The sequence below is a fragment of the Perca fluviatilis genome, chromosome 7, assembly GCF_010015445.1.
Source record: "Perca fluviatilis chromosome 7, GENO_Pfluv_1.0, whole genome shotgun sequence".
Lineage (NCBI taxonomy): Eukaryota > Metazoa > Chordata > Actinopteri > Perciformes > Percidae > Perca > Perca fluviatilis.
Genome location: NC_053118.1, coordinates 31,065,396 through 31,086,542, shown reverse-complemented (window position 1 = coordinate 31,086,542; position 21,147 = coordinate 31,065,396). Strand labels below are relative to the sequence as shown.

Sequence of the window (21,147 nt, the reverse complement as noted above, 5' to 3'; positions counted from 1 at the left end):
AAATAAAACTAGAATACTATACATTATATGTAGCATCTACAACAATAAGCACAAACATAAAAGTATAGACTACAGGTAGTGAAATGCATCAATAATTGTAATCATAGTACACGAACACGACACTCAGAGAGGGGCCATTCAGCATATATCTTTTTGATGTACAATGTTGGCTTTTGTAGCCTACTTTATACATAGACTTTTACAATTTTTCTTTTTTTCAATTTTTCAATCGAGTACATTGTGACAGGTTATTTTAGGGTTAGGAGCTTAGGTTAACTAAAAAGTCAAAAAATAAAAATGTCCATGTTGGATTGTAGTCTGTGTTATCTAACAACACTCCTTTTCATTTAGTAATACACATAGTTTGGGCTACTTTGGAAGTGCTTTTCCCACTTGTCACTTGAATCGGACAATATTCAGACGGCCTGGACGTCAGACTTGCGTTGTGAGTTTTAATGTTAACACTAGACAGAATTGATGAGCCCAGTGAGCCACATAGTACACTACCTATCAAATTAGCCTATACCTCAGAAGTCCAGCATTATATTTCCATGTACCCAGTGCATGATACACATACTAATTATAAAATAATAATTAAGTAATTAAGCCCCTGTGACTCACACGATAATTGCTGGAGACGAGCATCGACCCACATCATCCACTCCAGCTGTGCGTAAAAGCCCCTGTGCGGAAAAGGAGCTCTGTGACCCAATAGCGCATCATCAGGGAAGGCGCGCTGTTGTTCTCTCTTTCAGCATCTAAAATAATCCAGCAGAAAGGTGTAGACATACCTGCACACACATATTTATTAATAGCTGTAATCCAGGCGAAAAGCATTAACCTTTTTATTTTTACGCAGACACATTTAAAGGGGATTACGCACGGTGTTCAATGATGGAGCTCGTTAAACTTGTTCTAATAGTTGTGCTGCTTCTGACAACTGTTCTCTCTCAAGAAATGGATGTTGACAACTGGAGAGAAGACATCGAAGAGGTAAGACTTGTTAATAATAATACGTATTTTTGAATGTATTAGAATAAGAAAACAAAACTATATCATCTACCGTTTCCCAAAATATTTTGGGATGGAAAAGTCTTTACTCACTCAAACACAAAATAACTTGAGATAGTAGGTAAGTAATTGGATTTCTTTGACTCAATTGCACCTGGAATTATACAGAAATAAGAGATAATCTAACAACATGTAATCTCTATTTTTACATTATTTCTGTCTAACAAGGACACATGGCCAAACTCTGATGTAATTCAAGATATTTTTGTGAGAATGACCAGAAAACCAGGACCACGCCAATATCTCGGACTAATGGGGAAGAAAGACTCCGGTAAGGGAATTAGCACAAATGTATATACTGCTTTATGTTAAAGACTGCTGCGTTCAGGTCTGATTTTATTTATTTTCTCCAAACAGCTAAAACACAGACAGCACGTAAACGTAAGTATTATCCTTTGCCTCTGCTTTCTTCAAAATCAATTCTGGACATAAAAAGAAATATTTTTAACATATGTTTTTATTCCCAGGGCATAGATTTCACACCTTTGTGGGTCTGATGGGTAAAAGGAGCTTTGAGGATCAAGGTGTGATACTTCCAACTGTGACAATGAATATACTGAATAAACTGAAGGGTAATTTGGGTGAAAATCTGCCTGGTAACCGCTGACTTCATCCCTGTAGGCGCAGTGAGCTACACAGAAGATTGAGCATCTGCGATTGTCTAACTTCCGACGGACATGTTTTTCTTGTATTTGGTCAGTCTGCCATCCTTTCATCAAAAATGTCACATTTAACAGTCGAGTTTAACACAGTTGTCAATGCTGAGAACCTTTTAGGCAAACAGCGCTATCTAGTGTTCAAATAAAATGGTCTGAAAATGTTAAATGTATGACTAAAATAAAGTTACCAGTAATATTTAAATAAGTTTCATGTACCCAAAAAAAAAAAAAAGTATTATCACCTAAAAAAAATTGACCACAACAGTTTTCATAATAAACCCATCTCACTCCTCAATATCATCACAGGTTTATTAAGTGACTTTGTACAATACAAATGAAAAATGAAAAATACAGAGATGGAGTACATAGCCAAAGCAAAATGCGGTGTTGACTCTTTATTTCCCACAGACAGTTACCGCAGAGGGACTGAAATCATGTTTTTCCTTAAAGCGTCCATGGATCACTGTTACATGTGGAAGTGTGTTTCTGTTCAACAGTGGACGCTGCTCTCAAGTCTCTGAGGATTTTCTCAACATACAAAAGAAGTTATTACTTCAGCTGGCTCGGTATATATAAAAAAATAAACTAAAGTGAAATATAACACTTATGACATTATAAATGGTGGTCCATGGCTAGTTGAAATAGCTAAAACACAGAAGAAAAAGAAAGCGTTACATTTCCGAAAAAAAGCTTTAGCCAATTTTTTTTTTTTTTTTTTTTTCAATCTATAAAAAAAGGCCCAAGGTGCATTTTATTGTTTTTCTTGGTTTCAGGTTTTTCTGTTGACACCGTTTCATTTCTGTCACATTTCTGTTACACTCAAAACAAAAAGGATTAGTTAATGCCTTGTCCTCTTCTTACTTTAATACACAAAAGAAGATCAGGTTAATGTTCATATTCTGTTACACTTCTCCTGTAAACAAATAAAATTCACCAGAACTTGATTGTACAACAGTCGGACATGATTCATGGGTATTTTTATTTTGTCTGCGCTCTCCATAAAACTGTACACATCAGTCATTTAAAAAGCAACCTTGGGGTGAAATAAAAGAGCAGCAGGTAGGGGGAGGGGGGGGACAGTATTCAGTTATAACAACAATAATAACAATAATAATAATAATAATAATAATAAATAATAATAATAACATCAATAATAACAATTAAAATAATATGGGTTTGGCCTTTTCTGAAATGGAGTTATGTTTTTATAAATTGATGTCAAGTCCCGACTGAGGCAGCGAGGGGGCTCTAGGGTGGTGGTTCTGACCGTACGTTCAGACCCCCCCTCCACCTCCTCAAATACCCATAACACCCCCAGTACCCCCTCTAGTGGCTGGGAGCAGACAGAGCAGGGACAGGAGACAAGGAGGGGTGGGAGGAAGGGAGAAGAGGGGGAGAAGGAGAGAGAAGAGGAGGTGGGGGGGGGGGGAGATGTCAGTGCCACACACTGGTGTCCTGACCGGCAACGTTGGCAAACATAATAACTCGAGTCTGGGTGGTCCTGCCGACTGTCTTTTAAAAGATCTTGCCTTTCTTTTTGTTTTTCTCCAGAGTCCTGCAGGAGAGGAGAGACACACATGCAGGATCATCAGTATAAATATACTTCAAACTACATTTCACCTCTTAATTTGAGATCTACCTGTAACAAATACATACATCACTTTGTGAGATATGTCTATAGGAAAGAAGATATTAAAAAGCCCGATGCATTTATATGCCGTACACTTAAGTATAACTTGTCTATAGAAGTGGTTTCCCATGTTTGGGGTTTTGGGCCCCTAAACAGGGCAATGTGTACTTGTGATTAATTAACACCAGTTAAGTATGTCCATGGGTTTTGAAGATTTATTTTCTTCCCATGGGAGATTTCTGAATATGTGTTTTTGTCCGTGCTTTCCTCTGACTGGTTTCAGGTGCGTGAGCTCAGGGGGAAACCCTCGGATCAAAATCTTACATGTGTTCAAACTACACCCATACAGTGGTAAAGAGGCAGAACAGCTGAGTTAACATCAGAAAGTTATAACTAAGGGTGGTTTTTTCCCCGCGTAAATTTGAACATTGACTGTTGAATCTTTAGTCGCAAATATTTAACAAGTTACAATTCAGGGGCTTTAGGAGTTGGTTGGTTGGCTGCTAACTTGATACAGGAACGGCCTTTAAGCACGCTCGTCTTTCACTTCACACTTTACTTTAAGAGCCACACGTCCAGAGCCGCTGGATTTTGTTTTCCCTACAGCATAGACAAAACATGCGTCATTACATTTTAAGTGCTGAATGTATCACAGTGCACCGTTTCAATGGACAGTTTTTCAGACCTCCAGAATAGCAGGGGGAGCTCCTGCACTAAGGGAACCACCAATTGTCCATTTTTGATGCAGAACAGATCCAATATATAATAAAATTAAGTAATTTACACACTCCATTCTCTTTGTTTTAAACACTGTACTCTTTCAGCTCTTTCATTTTTAAACAGATATGTTTTACACAATTTTATTGTAAATTTCTGTTTATATATTAATGAAGCTTGACTTTTGCTTTTACTTGTTTTTTTCCCTCTTACTTTGTTTGTTGTGACTGTTATGCACCAAAATACCAAAGCAAATTCCTCCAATGTGAAAACCTACTTGGCAATAAACACGTTTCTTCAGATGGCCACAAGGGGGCACCGATCCATTACTGCTCACCATTTACCCTCCACTGGATCTGAAGGTGTCAGTCCCACATGATGTAGGAGCTTAAATGCTTGGGTTTGTTAAAGTTGACAGCAGAACCATGAAAAGTGTGACAGTGAGTGTCAGTTGTACCTGGAGGCCTCCATTTTCTGCTGCTCCAGGCGCTGCTGGGACTCCCAGTTTGCCCTCTCCTCCTCGAACACACGCCTCTTCTCCTCCAGCTCCTTGTGCTGAGCCTCCAGGTTCTTCTTCATCTGCTCATGACGCCGCTGAAGCTACACAGAGACAGACGGGACAGAGGAGGACGTCACTACTTTGTATTTAAAAGCACTATCCCGCATGCAGTCAAAAAAAAAAAAAAAAAAAAAACTGAACACAGACGGCAAAACACGTGAACTACAGAGCTTTTTACACAATACAAAACCCTCTTCGGTGATAGAAGAAGAAGACGTACTTTGATAATACCCAGGGGGAAATTTGTACACTCTCACGATATGAGGAAAATATGTAATAATGTTGTCGCGATAACATTATTACTTGCAATAAATAAACATATTAAAGTGCACTCAGTTCTGCATTTCTTCTACTTTCAGTATTCTGCTAAAATACAACAAATTAATTTAATTAATTTTAAACAAATCAAAAGGAAATAATTTCCAACATTTATTAATTGAACAAATTGAACATTGAAATGACAATAAAAGACATGACATGAAAGGATGACAGTTACATTTTAAAGTGCAGTTTTCGACTGATATTTTCTTTTGTAGTGTCTTTTGCGATATGTTGCAGCCTTTCGCAATGTGTATATTGCGGTAACGATAAAAAATATATATATATATTGTGCAGCCCTACTGAAGTGCATTTTTTGGGGTTGCAATAATCTACACAAATAATAAAAAAAATATGTCAGTGGTTTTATCAAAAACAGAACATGCACTTACACAAATCAGTTTCATAAGAGCTCGGTCACACTTCTAACTGCTGAAACACGTCAGCACAAGAGGAAGGAAGCAGCTCAGACAGAGATGAGTAACCTCACAAGGACATAAACTGCAGTATTTATTTAACCAGGCGTGTGTGTGTGTGTGTGTGTGTGTGTGTGTGTGTGTTACCTCTGCTTCAGAGTCTTTGAGCTTCTGCACTTTTTCCTTGACTTTCATCTCGAACACCTGCTCCATCTCCATCTCCATCTTCTTCATCTTAGTCACATGCTCTCGCCTTTCCTCCTCCATCTGGGCCAGGGGACTCCTGCACGAGGAGAGATGGAGCGCACACACCAACACACACATTTAGAGCAGCACTACAGAGCATCACAGGCCTCGCCGTACTCCTCGGTTTGCTCATAAATTGTGAACCGTAATGTCACCCATTATTAGCGTAGTCACTATTAGAATTTTAGTCTAACAGTATGACTGTTCAAAACGGAATTTAATTAACTTAATTTAGTGTTAAACTCAAGTCTTGGACTCAATTTGTTCTGCAAACAAATCTTATTTTAGCATTTCCTCTCCTCTTGAACGTGTTTGCATGCAGATTAGAAAACTGATAAAAGGTAATAAAGGAAAAGGAGCATGAGGAGCATGTTTTACTTTCACCTGCTTTCACTCAACAGCTGAAAGTAAAATATGCGACGTTTTCTCTTCAAGAGCTGACAGACAACAAACCGACTGAAATCTGCACAGAAGATGGTTATATTTCTATACAAATCTCAGGTTATATCGAGACAGCATTAGCCCTCATTTCTTGCAGGTGGGAAACGGAGCGAGAGGTAACGTTTTTAGGAAAGACGGGATCCAACAAGGCTGTGACAGGAACAGGAACCAACCATGAGGCCTTTCTGGGAGGCAGAAGGACCCAAAAGTTAATGCAAGGAACCTGTGAACACGGACTGTTCGTGCAGGTGGTGGGTTGAAGGTTAGTAAAGCTCATCAGGATGTTTGATTGCAGTGTTAGTGTACAGAGACCCGTCATGAAGTATGAGGAGAGGTTATGGATGTCAGCTACATCAATCCACCACGAGTAAAAGGCTTGTCAAGATGAGTGGCCCTTTAAGTAATGAAATTCAGTTAATGTCGTGCATCTCATAATCACTCTTAACCCCTCCATACAGCTCATGTACAGGTCTGTGTTATTACTCCAAGCAGGGCTAACAACAGCAGCAGCAGCAGCAGGTGGAAGCAGCGATGAATACACCAGTGGAAAGAGTAAAAGGGTTTGTTGTTGGGGGGGGGGGAATTAAGGCATCACATTCATAGCTGTCAAACTACATTCATAAGTGTAGCAATTCACAGTTGTTCTCCCGCTGTTCCTGGAAATATGTAGTGACGGGGAAGTCGGGGGCAGCAGACCTAAGTCAACAGGGAAGAAAGAAAACACCCAAATGCAGCCAACGGAGGAGAGTAGAGAAAGAGTACAGACATACACAAGGGCCTCAAAAATAAGTGAAAAAAATGACCACTTACATTCCTTCAACTGTGTCAAGTCTAAAAAACAAAAACACATACAACCAAAGCACACACACAAACACACACACACACACACACACACACACACACAGCATGCAATAATGAGGTCATGCACTAAAATAAAACTGCACTCTCTTAGACGTGTTCTGTGATTTCAGCTACTTTTTCACTGCAAATGTGGAAGAAAAAAAAAAAGAAAGCTTGGAAAAAATAATGTGGGCTTTGTGAGCTAGGTGTCAAATACATTAGCAGAGTTGGTCAAATGTTGAGCTGTGGGTTAGCATCAGCACCTCTGTTCAGCTGTAGAGCTAGAATGTATGCTTAGTGAGTTAGCCATTTGCTTGTGTCTACATGAGAAAGCAGCGTGGTGCTTTGAATGAGAACTTATGAAAATCAGTGGCATGATTTTATGCAAAGTAGTGCAGTGAGAGGCTACGACAAAAAAGCAAAATAATTGAGCGTTTGTCAAACATCACAAATGGAGAACGAATCGGCGATGAATGAACTCTCCTAAGTTAGACTTTTCCAGTTAGCAGAAACCTAAATAAATTTGGATAGGAGTAAATAATGAGACAACAACTCAGCCATCTGCAATCACTTTTTAAAGGCCCAAGCTATATCGGGGGTTTCTGCAGGTGCAGAAAGTTAAATTTAATATTTTTGGGGCTTTTTTTATTACCACATAGAATGCAATTTAATACCCATTTCACAATCACACCTGCCAAAGCAGGAAATGACCTATAATTATTTATTATATAAAAAACAATTGTATTTCCCCATGTAACAATGATTCCCAATTATTTAAGTTAAATGAATGTGACCTGGACCTGAATTAGGAGCATAAAGTGGATGGATTCATTATTTTTAAGTTAATTTAAGTTTTTGCTAAAACTGACACTTGCCAATAATTACACAATGAGCTTCCTAGCTACAGTTGTGGCAGTCTTTGGTACATGTCTGATGGTGCTGACTGAAACACCACAAAAAAGGATTTAACGGCCTTCTGCTTGAACAATCCACTGCCGAAACAATACCACTTTTAGTTCAAAAGTGTGTAATGCCTCCCAACAGCCAACAATCAGTAACTTCCATTACTGACTATGGTAGGCACAAGAAAATATTTTGAAAAAGTCTTTTGTAAATTAAATGTAAGGCTTTCTTGAGGAAACTGAATTCAATGCTTTATAGGACCTGCAGAAACCCCGTTTACCAAATGTATCCCACATCGTTTAACACATGCAACTGTAAAACATTAGGCCAATTTAAAGCCAACAAAACTTACTATATCAAAAGGTACTACATGGAATGAAAGGCTAGTCCCAACACATCCTGCAACATCTGCAACTGTTTAAATACATTCTATACAGCAATGAAGAAGGGACATCTTAAATGCTGTACAATGACCATTCGGATGCAGATGTTTGATGACCACTGGACCCGTCAAAACTCCTGTTAAGAGAAAACCTGCCCCCTGCAGCAAATATTTAGCAGCATTTATTTGGTGTTACACTAATCTGCCAAACTTTAATAGGCTTGTAAACTGTCTAAATTAACTGAGGACTGAGTCATGTAACCAGCAATTCAGAGTTCCTGTTCTATTCTACACACTCTTAAGTTGCAGGTAAAAATAAAAGAAATAAGGCAGGCAGACGTTGGATACCATTATTTAAGAAGTGAACCTATCCTGCCTGCCTTTAGTACAACTGCTGTCTCTAGTGTACTATGTCCAGGACTTACTTTGTGCACAGTTGACCTTTAACCCTTTTTTTTTTTCGTCCTTCAGGTCCTGCATGTGAGTTCTGGGCAGGGATGACAAAAAAAAAATATTATATATATTATATTTTATATATATATATATAATTTTTTTTTTTTTAAAGAAGAAGACAAAAAAAAGCTCTCTGGGTAACTTTTCAACTGCTCTTTCCATTTACAACACTACCTAAGTTAAAAAATAACTGATATTCATTTATCCTTTTGTACAAAAAAAGCACTTATATTATCAGAAACCACAGTCTTTACTGACCCTCTGTTTATTAACTGCCTTTATAACTATAAACCATGCAGGTTCCTTATCCCCTTTTGTTTTTTTCCAGTACCTGATGAGCATATCCCTGAGGATGGTGAAGTCGCAGTGGTCACTGTTTTCAACTAGAAGGGAAGAACGAGAAGTCAGTTAATATGTCAACTGTTTGGACCTCAGACACCAAGTATCTAGCCATGCCGGGCAACATTGGGAATATGACTAATATTCAGTTCCCGTTTTCAGAAATGCTGTCCTGCCATGATGCTTAGATATTTACACTTTGCTACACAGATATTTAAGAACTTTTCTTACATGTTTGATATGTACACAACATTCTTATCCCTATTGTATATTTGACGTGATACATTTTTACGCCAAAATTAATTTGGACGAATCACTTATTTCCAAATTAATTTTTTCCCCCACTTTGGTAATATTTAAGTAACTAAACATTCATACCTTCTGCAACCCCCCAGGGGTATTGTCTCCCTCTGACCCTCTTGCTGTTCACCTCGATGATGGTGTTGCTTCCTACTACAGCCAGCGGCAACTTGTCCTGGCAAAGCAAACGTACGTGGCGTTACTAATACAAGTGTTTGAGTATCTGGATGTGTAGCAAACTAGTACACTTATGTAATAGGACGCGTTAGGTGACATAAAATACCTTTATCTTCTTCACCAGCCTGTTCTCTTCTTCGTCATCCGTCTCAGGGAACTCGTAGATCTTGATTTTATGCTCTTGGATTTCCCGCATGATCTAGCAGGAAAAGAGGAGATCTTTTAGCGACTTCAGGCAGAGCTAACGGGAAATGGCTGAACAAAACAGGCACAACCTGCGTCTAATGTTGAGCCAGGAAAAAAATATGTTTCATTTGAGTAAAGAGATATCAAATGGTTTCAGTTATTGACACAAAATGATAATATGAATTTGTACGATATTCTGCCTGACACACTCAAAAGGCACATTGGTGTGGTCACACGCTCTCCATACTGTTGCTTGAGTTTCAGCCTAGCTTGATGCTGAGGATGCCTTTTTTAGTTGTGTTCATCATTTAAATCAATTCAAACTCAACTCTAAGTTAGTATGACTGGTTAAAAGATGTTGATGTCTACCAACTATGTGTGTAGTAAAGGTACAACACATCACACAAAAGAACATTGCAACTGTTTGCAATGCTACTTCTTACAGGAACTACTTTCTTTGTGTGTTTATATGTAGGTTTAATTTACTGAAAACATTTAACACAGTGCAGCACTTTGTGGCACAAACAGCTGTAACACCGAAGAGGATCTACTTTATTTTAGGGACAAGAGTTGAGAATTAGCATTAGCTATAAACTCTATATTCTGCGCATCAGTTACGGGCTTTGTATTGTAACTATGTTTGCTTGTATGGTCCCTGTTAAATAAATAAATAAATGAAATGAAATGTGGAGTTGCTTCACAATGCACTTTTTTCCACCATCATACCACAGTTTAAAACAGAACGCTCTCGGATACCTTTTCTGCAGCAGTACGCAGCTGTGGAAACCACTGACCTGTTTCTTGAACTGTTGGCATTCTTCTGGGGTGAGGGTGTCTGCTTTGGCGATCAGCGGGATGACATTGACTTTCTCATGCAACCGCTTCATGAACTCAATGTCCAAGGGTTTCAGTCTGCATGGAGATAAAGAGACAGCTTTACATGTAGTTTAACTGGATACGGCAAGAAGTGTCAAATCATTTTTAATCACTCTGTACCTTAAACTTATTATTGATAGCTTACATTTTCCAGCCTGTCTAGCACACCTAAGAACCAAATAATCAATCAAACTGTGGTGGAGTTTACTCCATTGTCATTATAGGAGCAAATGGGATATTTTGGGAATGACTGGCTTTATATTTACATTTGATCATGTTTTTTTTTTTTTGCTTCCTTAGACAACACAAAGATGAGTGGAGCTATACCAAATATAGAAAAGTATCCGTGACGCACGACTGATCTGTTGTAATGGCTCAGAAAATGACCTTGTAGTCCTGAGAAAGCGTCGCTATTCTTGGCTGTTTTTCTAAACTGAATAAATCATATTTGACATTAATAGAGATGCACCGATTACAACTTTCTAGGCCGATTCAGAGTTCCGATTTTCTTTGAGTTAGGCCAGCCGATACAGATTTTAGCCGATTTCAATTTCATTTTTTCTAACCACTTTACAGCACAACCATCCATTTATTTTCTATCTTTTCTTTAATAGAACATTTTGCATAGAACATTTCTTGAATAGATAATCAATCGCTATAAAATAGAACTATATACATTACTCCTGGTGTGGGAAATTCACACATCTAAAGTGCAATGTTAGAACCATTTCCTTCTTTTCACATCCAATATCCAACTTAATAAAATAAATATAGCCTTGCAGTATAAAGATATTTCTCAAAACACACACGCAGGCCTGTTTGAACGTCAACAGTAACGTTACCTGAAAACATAAACGTCACCACTCATTTTACACACAGTTCAGCAACAAACTAAACGCTGGGGGAAGATTACTACGTTTTTAATGTTGGTTTTGAGTGGTATGTATCCCCACTAACCTGGAAAGCGTTTTAAACAGTAACGTTAATACAGCGTGTCGGAGGAATACAGAGTCTCTCTCTTTTCTTTTTTTTAAACACAGCGTCTCTTGCGGCCGGACGTCAGAGGCAGAGGGACCGTCACCGCAGCGTTCGCTAATGTTAGCTTCTTGTCTCATCTGGGGTCTGATAAACAGTAAATTCATCAAAGTCAGTGTGCTCAACGCTATTTTCCAATAAACTGTAGCTGTCATATTTCACTGGACCCGCGGTTTTCATGTTCCACTTATTCAGCCTCAGAGGGGAGAGAGAGAGCGGCTGAGATCTGTAGAGCAGACGGCGACTTTATAACATTTAATAAACAGCTGATTGAGCGGCGGTGTGCTGATCTTGCGCGATGTTAATCATGCGGCGCCCGAGTGCATTTGACCGGCATAAAATTGGCATATGTCAGACTGACCTGCCGGTCATCGCCGAGCACGTGAAAAATCGGCCAATTCCGGTCACTGGCCGGTCAATTGGTGCATCTCTAGACATTAATCAATTATTGAGTTATAGCTTTGCCTTTCACTTTATATTTTCTTAGAAAATAAAAATTTCATTTTCATTTGATTCCTGAGGGCACAGTGGAAATATCCCTCTGAGTCCAAATCTGCCCTCAAGCACCATCTGATGCGGTTAGTTTTGTGAGTGGGATGTTTGTCACGTCGCCAACAGCCATGCACCAATATACAGCACCAGTGCTGCACTGACACTCTTAAGAAACCTGAACAACTGTTTTTTTTATCTCAAAGAAGAGCAACAATAAAAAAAAAACTATTTCACTGGTTCTCAATTTATCAGCTTAACAAATGTACCGCAGATGGCATCATTAACAGGTGACACAAGTGATGCTGTCACATTCACGATGGGTATGTTAAACCTTTATAATAAAGCAAACAACAAATGACAGCTGGTCCATGGAGTGGTCACATACAGTACACATCAGCATGCCCTTTGTGGTAGTACACATAAAAAAAAAAAACATCATTAACACTATACAGAAATATGAGTAGACTGACTCAAACAGTTCATTGCTAAATGTTGGCTGACATCAATATTTCATAGCTGTTTTGTATCAGCAATATCGAAGTCAATAGAACACACTAAATTATGTATGAATTGCAACATAAACCAGCCCTGAAGGTCTGGAGTTTTTACTGCTTTGAGCCTACACAAACTGACAGGAAGAATGTGCTGCCTTCAAGCTACAATGCAGAAAACCCCAAAACAGCAACGTCAGTGTGATTCAGCACCCATCAGGCTACGCAAACAAAATTCCAGAAACCTAAGGTGACATCTTCAAATTGTCCCAACAGTTCAGAACGCAACAATATTCACTTTATAATGAAAAACAGAGAAAATGAAAAAATCAGCACAAATGATAAGATGGAACTAGACAACGAATGTCATTTTTGCTTGAAAAATAACTAATTGTTTCAGCTCTACATACTGATACAATATCAGAAAACTCCTCTCATACAATAACAGCTTGGGGAAGGCCATAGCCTAGAAATCTAGACACACCCTAACAGCAGCAAATTTATTTTGCAGCCAGGGGGGGTCTAGGCACTCTCTGTTGGCTTGCGAGCTGGAAAAACCAAACTCTGGTCAGGCCAATCACATCGTGTAAAAAGGTCAGTGGGCGGGCTTATGGCTGCTGCTGCTGGGAACAGCGGTCTTCTGGAAGACTTGGAGTTAAGTTTTTCTTTGAGAAAAGAACAAAGAACAGCACTGAAATCATTCTTAAAAAAGGAAGACCAGATACGGCAAAAGTTTAATCTATCAACTAGCTCCGCTACCTTCTTCGTTGCTCTGCCTGGTTGTAGCGCTATCCTATTGCATGCAGAGGGAATTTGAAAGAAAACAGTTTATCGCCCCTCAGATTGAGCTACGTCAATGGTGAGTTCCCAGACCCAACATATTGATGTGGGTCTGGCTTGTCAGGCTTGGAAGGCCAGGTTTCTTCCATAAAAAGGTCCCATGGCATGAAAATTTCTTTTTCTGTTTTTTTTAAACATCAATATGCGTTCCCCCAGCCTGCCTATGGTCCCCCAGTGGCTAGAAATGGTGATAGGTGTAAACCGAGCCCTGGGTATCCTGCTTTGCCTTTGAGAAAATGAAAGCTCAGATGGACCGATCTGGAATCTTCTCCTTATGAGGTCATAAGGAGCAAGATTACCTCCCCTTTCTCTGCTTTGCCCGCCCAAAGTGGCAGTTGGTCAAGGCCACACCCCCACCCTCCACCTTGCCCCCCCTCTCTCCTCCTCAATAGCTACAGACACAGAAATGGCACATCCTAAGGAAAGCTCATTGTGGGACTGGCTCTAGTGGCTGTAATTCTGCACCAAGGCTGAATTTCAGGAAAGAGACTTCAGATACAGTATTAGGGGACCACTAAGGTCTATATAAAAGCATCCAAAGACCACCATGTCCTTGGACCTTTAATGAGTCCTCGAACCTTAGAGAAAACCAGTCACCAGAGTTCGGCTGAGAGTTCAATGTTCAGATTGTCTCTCAGTGTTGGGGGTCATTGTGCTGCTGTGTGACAGCAGTCAGCTGCTGTTATGAGGGGAAGCTCTATGTGTGTGCGTGAGGACATACGCTGTCCATCCTCAAGGCTAAAGCACTGTCTGTGTGGGTACAGAGGACAGGCTTGTACAAACAATATCTCAAAGAGGACAGACAGACAGAGGAAGGAGGAAAACAAACACAAGGAAGGGTAGTAAAGAGGCTTCTTTGTTGTTTACAGCAAGTCACGGTCAACAGCTTTAAGGACATGTGAGCACACGGTGGATATTTGCATATACACAAATAAGGAGGGAGGCTCTACACAGCAGACGCAAACACAACACTATTCTGGTCTACAACGGCGAACAGCATACGCTCATTTTTCTTTTCTTTTTTTTTTAAAGTCAAGAGCCTTAGCTAAGGGCAGGCTTTCATATTGGCATACATTTAAACACATACATGCATTTCAATGCGTTATCGACCAAATGCAATCAACAGCGGGTTTTTTTTTTCAGTGCAGTAAATAACCTCTGAAGTTTCTCAATTTCACTACTCCCACACTCTGCATTTCAACTGAATTGTGCATTACACAATTCATATAAACTTCTTAAAAGAAAGACAAGATGAGCACATCTGGGTGGTCAACTAACTACAGACAATCTGGGGGCTTGTGAATAATAAACATTACAGTTAAAATTCCACACAGTCATCTCTTTAGGAAACATTTGGCGTATCAGTATCATCAGCTGGGCATTTTGCCAGCGTCTTCTGTGTATTGCTTGTGCCCCCCCCTTTCCACAAGTTTTAACCCTTATTTAGCAAAACTGCAAGCTGACGCAGTCTCACATTATCATTTACAGCAATGGCCTGCAGTAGTAGTTGTAGGAGAGATAGAGTAAGACACATGTACTGCACACGCTCAGGAGCAGCCTGGCATGACCACAACTTCATGCTATTGGCCACCAAGCTGTTCCAGAAGCAGTAGGGGGGTTCAGCGCCTCGCTGAAAATGCCAAAGGAGGAAGAGGAAGAGCTTTATTGACTGCCTTTCCTGGATTATTTCAGACTGCACAGGGATCTGAGCAAGCAACTCTCATTTCCAGTTACAAACCTGCTTCTCTGACGGGGCATTTTTGACCTCTCATTTCCCTCCTTACACAATTATTTACTCATTTCCTCTCACTGTTCCCCCCCCATTCACTTCCAACATTTTCCTTTCTCCATACCTATGTATTCCTTACTTCCATCCCCTTGTGATGAAAGAGCTTGATTCTTACTGAGCCCATACTAACAACATAGGTGGCGTGGGTCGTTTTGAATAAAAGTGTCCACAATAAAAAAAAAATTGTATTAATGGACTTATGAATTTGTCTCCCAGACTCACCCATGTCCCGAGGGGGCAATGAAGTACAGGCAACAGTGGATTCGGCTGTCAGGCATCTGTCGTCTGTTCACCCGGGATTCTGAGTTCAGGTAGTCTTCAAACTTGCTGTCTATGTGGTCGATGACTGGCTGCCAGCTGCATAACACAAATGACAGCTTCCGTTAAAAAACAGATCCCAACAAAGACCCTTTCAGATACCCTTTCAGGAATATTAAAGAGTAGCTTTGACATGTTAAGGATTCTAAATGAAGGAACATTGTCTGTGCTGAGCTGAAGTTGTGGTGATCCTTACCAGTTGCTGTTGTCGACAGCATCTCCGAACCCTGGGGTGTCGACTATTGTGAGCAGCAGCTGGACGCCGCCTTCCTTTATTAAAACTTTGGACTGCTCCACCTGGCACAGGAGAAAAAAAAATGAAGGACACATTGTGTTTACTTTTGCCACAAACTGTGCCTTTGAAACCAAACCATTTAATTAAATAGTAAAAATGAAAACCCAATATGGAAGGAGGACTGTGAAATCATTATCACTGGAAGGTAACAGCAACACAGATCATATATTTCACGTAGAAAACACTTGAAGCTAGCAGCATGTAGCAACATGCCGTGTCAAACTGTGCTATTAGCTAACTATGCTGAGAAGCCAGAAAAGGACACAAGCATCTGGAGATAGCAATGCTGTCAGTCAGGAGCCAGACCGATAAAGTGCAGCACTTGAGGCACTCAAAATTCAGGACGAGGTTGTGTAATTAGGGAAGACCGAGATAAAGGCATTAATTGCAGGAGCTGACAGTGAGGCTGACTTGTTTAAACCATCATGAGAAAATAAGGTATTACTGCATGTCTTAAAGAGTCAGACCTCATCACAAAATACAAATCAATCTAAAAGTAACAGAGACTTTTCTCACCAAACCCCATAATTTTCTTCTCATTACACTATTCAGATGATGTTATGATGATGCTAAGGTAAAACTTGAGTGGTAACTATTTTTTGTGTTCTTTGTTGTTTATTGTGACATATTGTGAGAAAAGAGTAGATACTTATTTCTGTTTTTAACAGAGCAGGCTCTCTGGAACTGTAATACTGTAAATCACAATGTTTTACAAAGTGCATTCATGTTTGTTTTTTTATTATCATATGTAATGTGTTAATCCAGTTGCAGATGTAAATGTTTATTAGCAAGCCTTTTAATGTTACTGTATTCATCTTAGAAGACATTATGGCAGGTAGCTACCACTATTATTTAGGTACACATTTATTGCATTAACACAGATGTGCTATGAGACAGTACAGAATTGGTATTTGTTGGTTCTGTCTGTTCAGCCCTGGCCACATTTTCAAATAAAAACGTCAAAAGATGGTTTGGACAGCTGCCAAAGCTGATGGTGTGTTGGAGAATCTTACCAGCCACAGCCACAAACTGTAACAGCTTATCAATGTTATTATCAACTTGGATATTTGGTCCAAGTTATTTAAAAACAAATTGTGGAAATTTCACCTCTATGCATCTGTTTATTTCTTTGCTCCACCACACACTAACACTGCAGATGTGTTTTAAACACCCCGTGCAACGCCTCAGCTCAAAAATAATGTTTAATTGTCAAAATGTACCTGTACAGTCTTTTTAATTCGATGTGAAGGCCCAGGATACTCTGTTGAATACAGGTCTGTTAGGAACAGAGAGTTGATCAGCGTGGATTTGCCCAACCCTGACTCACCTGGAAAAAAGCAAAGGAAGGGAGATTAAAATTAGTATGTATTTCAGGAACAGTGGGACTTGTGTTCTTCATGTTATGATTAGAAAGTTGACCAGACTGAAAAGCATAGCATTACTTTGAATACAATTTTGAAAATGCATAGTACATAAGCCCAGCCGCCTGTACTATATCCACACAACTGTTGACAGCCTAAAGACAATCAAAGGCCATGCGTCTGTCCGGGAATGAGACTGACATTTGCCCAAGACATTAATCCATTTGGGTTTACAGTTAAAAGGCTAAGGAAACAACACAGACAATGGCTCTTGTTATGTGCAGCTGACTGGCTGTGTGGTCTGGGAGGCTTCTCAAGCTTGGTTGGCCATTGTGTGCCCAGTTTCCAAGTTCCCAATGAAAAGAATCATTAGTGGAAACGACCACGAACACTGCCTGCCTTAGCAGATAACCACAAGTCAATATTTAACGAGCCAACATTTACACCAGAGCTATAGTCCAGGCATAGCATTTGTTTGTTGAACATTTTACGGATGGCATGTAACTATGTGCTATGGGTATGTGCTTGTTAAATTTACTGCAATGTGAAGTGATGACAAGGCTGTGAAATGAGCTGCTCTGCAATCTGTGAACTGAACAGGTTGTTGGGTCATGTGTTTCGTGAGGCACGGGCAGACGTGCCAGTCACTGCTGGTTATACCAGTCCCATCTCTGTCCTTCCCTTCCTCCTTTCCTCTCTCACACCACACTGATGACGCATTGCGTTGCATGACAGGGACATGTGGGCTCACAGCTCAGAGCCAAGGAAAGCTAAATATTGTGTGTGTGTGTGTGTGTGTGTGTGTGTGTGTGTGTGTGTGTGGTGTCCATGCAAGAGGGTGGTAGCATAAAAACAATGGCAAACATTTAACTACCAACAAGCCCAGAGGACCTCCTTTACTTTCCTTGTTGCTAGATGCGATGCCATTTGCATCTTTTCTGAAATTATTCCCAAAATTAAGCAATTTGTTGCAAACACATTGAAGCATTCACAGGCCACAGCGGACCAGTTGGTCGCGATCCAGCAGCTTTTACAGAGGACACTGCAGAGAATAGGCGCAAGCAAAATCCAAGTGCCTTGTTATGAGGATGCAAGCACCGAATAATAAGTGCACACTAACATGTAACTGACATGTATCAGCAGCACTGTAAGCAAAAAGCCTGTAGAAACGAAGTGTTGTCGAAACGCAATGGGAGATGCGCTATTCTTAGAGGCATGCTGGGTAAATTCTCTCGGCCCCACCACAGGAAATGGTTGTGACCCGAGGAAACATTTCCCCTCCAAACAGGGACTGATCAGCCGAGGAGGAACTTGGCTCAGTGTCAACCACCACATCCAGACATTTGAAAAGAATGTCTCCATTTTTGATTGGCTGAGTGCAGCTCTAGATAAATCAATCCCAAATGTTTCCGTTCTGGGAGACAGTGTCAAGGACCTGACATCAAGATTAATTCGAACAGCAGCAATGCAATGGTCCCCTCTTCTCCGACTCAGCAATTAACACTTCAAAGCTGGGGGCATGTCCCTTGTGTATAAATATGACACAATCTCTCTTTCTCAAACCCCCCCCCCCCCCAAAAAAAAAACAGTTAAAAGGACTTTAAAATGCCAACTGCAATAAATACAATGAAATGATTTATATAAAATTAGGAAAAAACAGAGGGCTGAGCAGTGTGTGTTCTTACCGACAACCATCAGGGTGAACTCAAAGCCCCTTTTGACAGACTTCCTGTACACTTGGTTGGGGAGGCTTGCAAAGCCAACATATCCTTCCAGATTCTTTTGCTGCTGTAAGACAGTAAAAAAATACACATATTAAATCCCAAAAATACTGGCCAGTCATTTCATGTATTTAAAGTATAGAGATCATTTCAAAACTCACTGTTTGTACTGCTGTTTTGTGTAGATCAATGTAATGTGGTCCCAATGTGCAGGGAAAGCCAGCGTTTCCAGGGTCAGAAAGCAAAGGGAGAGAGCATAAAAACAAAAAAGAAACAAAGAATCAATCTCAAGTCATCTGACAAACCAAACCATTCTATCTCCAGAATCAGTTTGCCAAGCTGAGAAGCCTGAGGGGAAATGATTTATGATCTGGGCTACTAACAACACAGACAGTTTGGTACATATTCCACTCCACTTGCTCCTTGTAATGTCAGTAGCACCATAAAGCAAGGCCCATTCACGGTCACAGCTTTTTTTGTGTGCCTTTGGCTAGGAGAGGATTTCTGCCTTTTACACTGGAGCATTTCCTGCCAACCAACAGCAGCCCACATATCTTCTGTGTGAGGCTTTGACTTAATATGCTCATTTGCCTACAGGATGTGCACTTTAATCGCAGCAGCATCCTACAGCTTTAGTTTATGAATAACTTTTTTTATCGGATTTTGCAAAGAGATTAACTAGCAATCCATCCCCAAGCATATTTAATTACTGCTGATGTAATAAAATGTGAGATTCATTCAGATGTGATTTTAAAAATGACAGCTGTCTTTTTTTCTTTTTCAGTGATGTCTGACAGGTCCGCTAAAGGAAGTGGTGACAGGTGGAGAACTAAGATTAGTTAGACAGTTAGCTTGAGCAGATTTTAAGTGTTTTCAGTTTTAGGGAAACACAAGCTACAGTATTCTGACTTCACAGTCTGAAGCCAGAGAATTAAAAAAAAGTCAAACACCAACTCTGAGGTACTAGATCCACTGTAATCCAGATTAGATGGCAGCAATGCCCTCCTTATGCCTCACCGTGACACATCTTCCAGCTTTGGCTTTGTTTGCCTAACCTAGACGCTCCAACCATGGCAGTTTAATCAAATTATTGATCACACACACTAATGCAGCCCCCATCTAGTGCACACAAACGACAGAAAGTGGTCGGTCTCCCAGTTTAAAGAAGCATTTTGAATAGACACACGTCTATCTAACGTTACATTAACTGTATTTTGCATAATGTGGGACTGTTTAACGTTATTTCAAGTATACAAAAGTCTAACAGCTAAATACAGAGCCACTACAGCTCTCATGCAGTAAACGTTAGTTAGCATTTACGTGAGCGGTTTAATCCAACATACGACACCAAGTTAGCTAATTAACGTTAGTATAATTGCTAGAGATTGTGGACAAGCTTTAGAAGTTAACAACTGAATGCCACTCTGACGTGTGTGTTAACGTAGCTTCTTATGTTAGCTCATAAATAAATAAATAAATAAATAAATAAGAAACGTTTACTTAAATACTTTGCTAAAGAGCTAAAGGCAGGAAATGACTCTCCCGTTAGGTTATGCAGCCTGCTAGCAAAAGCCCAGGCTAAAAACTAGCTGGCTAGTTAGCAACCCATCCAAGTGGAGGCGGACGACTGGGCGTTGGTTGCTCAGACAACTGCAGAAGCTAAAAAGCGGCATGGCCAAATTTTCTAAAAACGAATCCTATCACACACAGATAATCACAGGCGTAGTTTACAACCCGGGTTTATGAGTAAATCGTTACAGAATCGGACTGCCGCAGTCTCACCCATAACGTTGACGCTCCCTGCCGCCTCAAAACCGATCATTCACAAGCCGACATTCCCCTTCTCAGTGCTTTTGCCTGGGCTACGCACTACGAGTCACGCAGCGCCTGCCGTGCTCAACGAACCTACGCCGAAAGGCTGACGTAAATTGTACGTGAATTACAAAGGGAGGAACACTCCAGTCTCGCGATAATATATAATTCCTTTGAGTCTTTATGTGTTCTCGCGATAACGAGCAAAAAGAAGATTTTTTTTTAATGTGGAACATTATTTTTTTTTAACATGCTAAACTATTTACAACTCACATTCTGTCACCACAAATTACAATCATACTGTTTAATTAAAAAATGATTTAATGATGATGGGGTCTGATTCGTCCACGTAGCATCAGTTTAATAAGTCAATTCAAGAGTCAATTACTTATTTGCTGATCATAAGTGGCAGTTATTTTACAGTATGTGTGACTTTGTGTGTCAAGTTGTTCAACGACATTCCGGTGTCAAAATACCCTG

General features: G+C 40.0%; 2 protein-coding genes across 3 annotated transcripts; one reads left to right on the top strand and one right to left on the bottom strand.

Moving 5' to 3' along the window:
* The first annotated feature begins 430 nt into the window (after positions 1 to 430).
* On the top strand, positions 431 to 2,311 carry LOC120561998 (protachykinin-like). 2 transcript variants are annotated; one of them, XM_039805388.1, is made up of 5 exons: positions 431 to 993; positions 1,240 to 1,342; positions 1,429 to 1,452; positions 1,539 to 1,595; positions 1,693 to 2,311. In XM_039805388.1, exons 1-5 carry the CDS (start codon positions 892 to 894, stop codon positions 1,716 to 1,718), a joined length of 312 nt encoding a protein of 103 aa, XP_039661322.1. In that variant the 5' UTR covers positions 431 to 891; the 3' UTR covers positions 1,719 to 2,311. The 2 variants fall into 2 exon arrangements, with proteins under 2 accessions (XP_039661322.1, XP_039661321.1); XM_039805387.1 differs by having other exon boundaries at positions 1,539 to 2,311.
* sept7b (septin 7b) lies at positions 2,026 to 20,778 on the bottom strand. Its single transcript, XM_039805386.1, is given in 16 exon segments — positions 2,026 to 3,285; positions 4,535 to 4,677; positions 5,518 to 5,653; positions 6,868 to 6,888; positions 8,608 to 8,644; positions 8,647 to 8,669; positions 8,967 to 9,018; positions 9,353 to 9,449; positions 9,558 to 9,650; positions 10,432 to 10,549; positions 15,383 to 15,517; positions 15,675 to 15,775; positions 16,994 to 17,100; positions 18,820 to 18,922; positions 19,017 to 19,027; positions 20,638 to 20,778. Coding segments are annotated over 16 exon segments (1,257 nt in total). The 5' UTR covers positions 20,678 to 20,778; the 3' UTR covers positions 2,026 to 3,245.
* Between the last annotated feature and the right edge of the window lie 369 nt (positions 20,779 to 21,147).

Excerpts from the sequence above, each read along its gene's own strand:
- LOC120561998 (XM_039805387.1), top strand. The coding sequence starts at position 892 with ATGATGGAGCTCGTTAAACTTGTTCTAATAGTTGTGCTGCTTCTGACA. Across the intron at positions 1,343-1,428 it reads AATGGGGAAGAAAGACTCCG|CTAAAACACAGACAGCACGT; the intron begins GTAAGGGAATTA and ends TTCTCCAAACAG. Across the intron at positions 1,453-1,538 it reads AACACAGACAGCACGTAAAC|GGCATAGATTTCACACCTTT; the intron begins GTAAGTATTATC and ends TTTTATTCCCAG.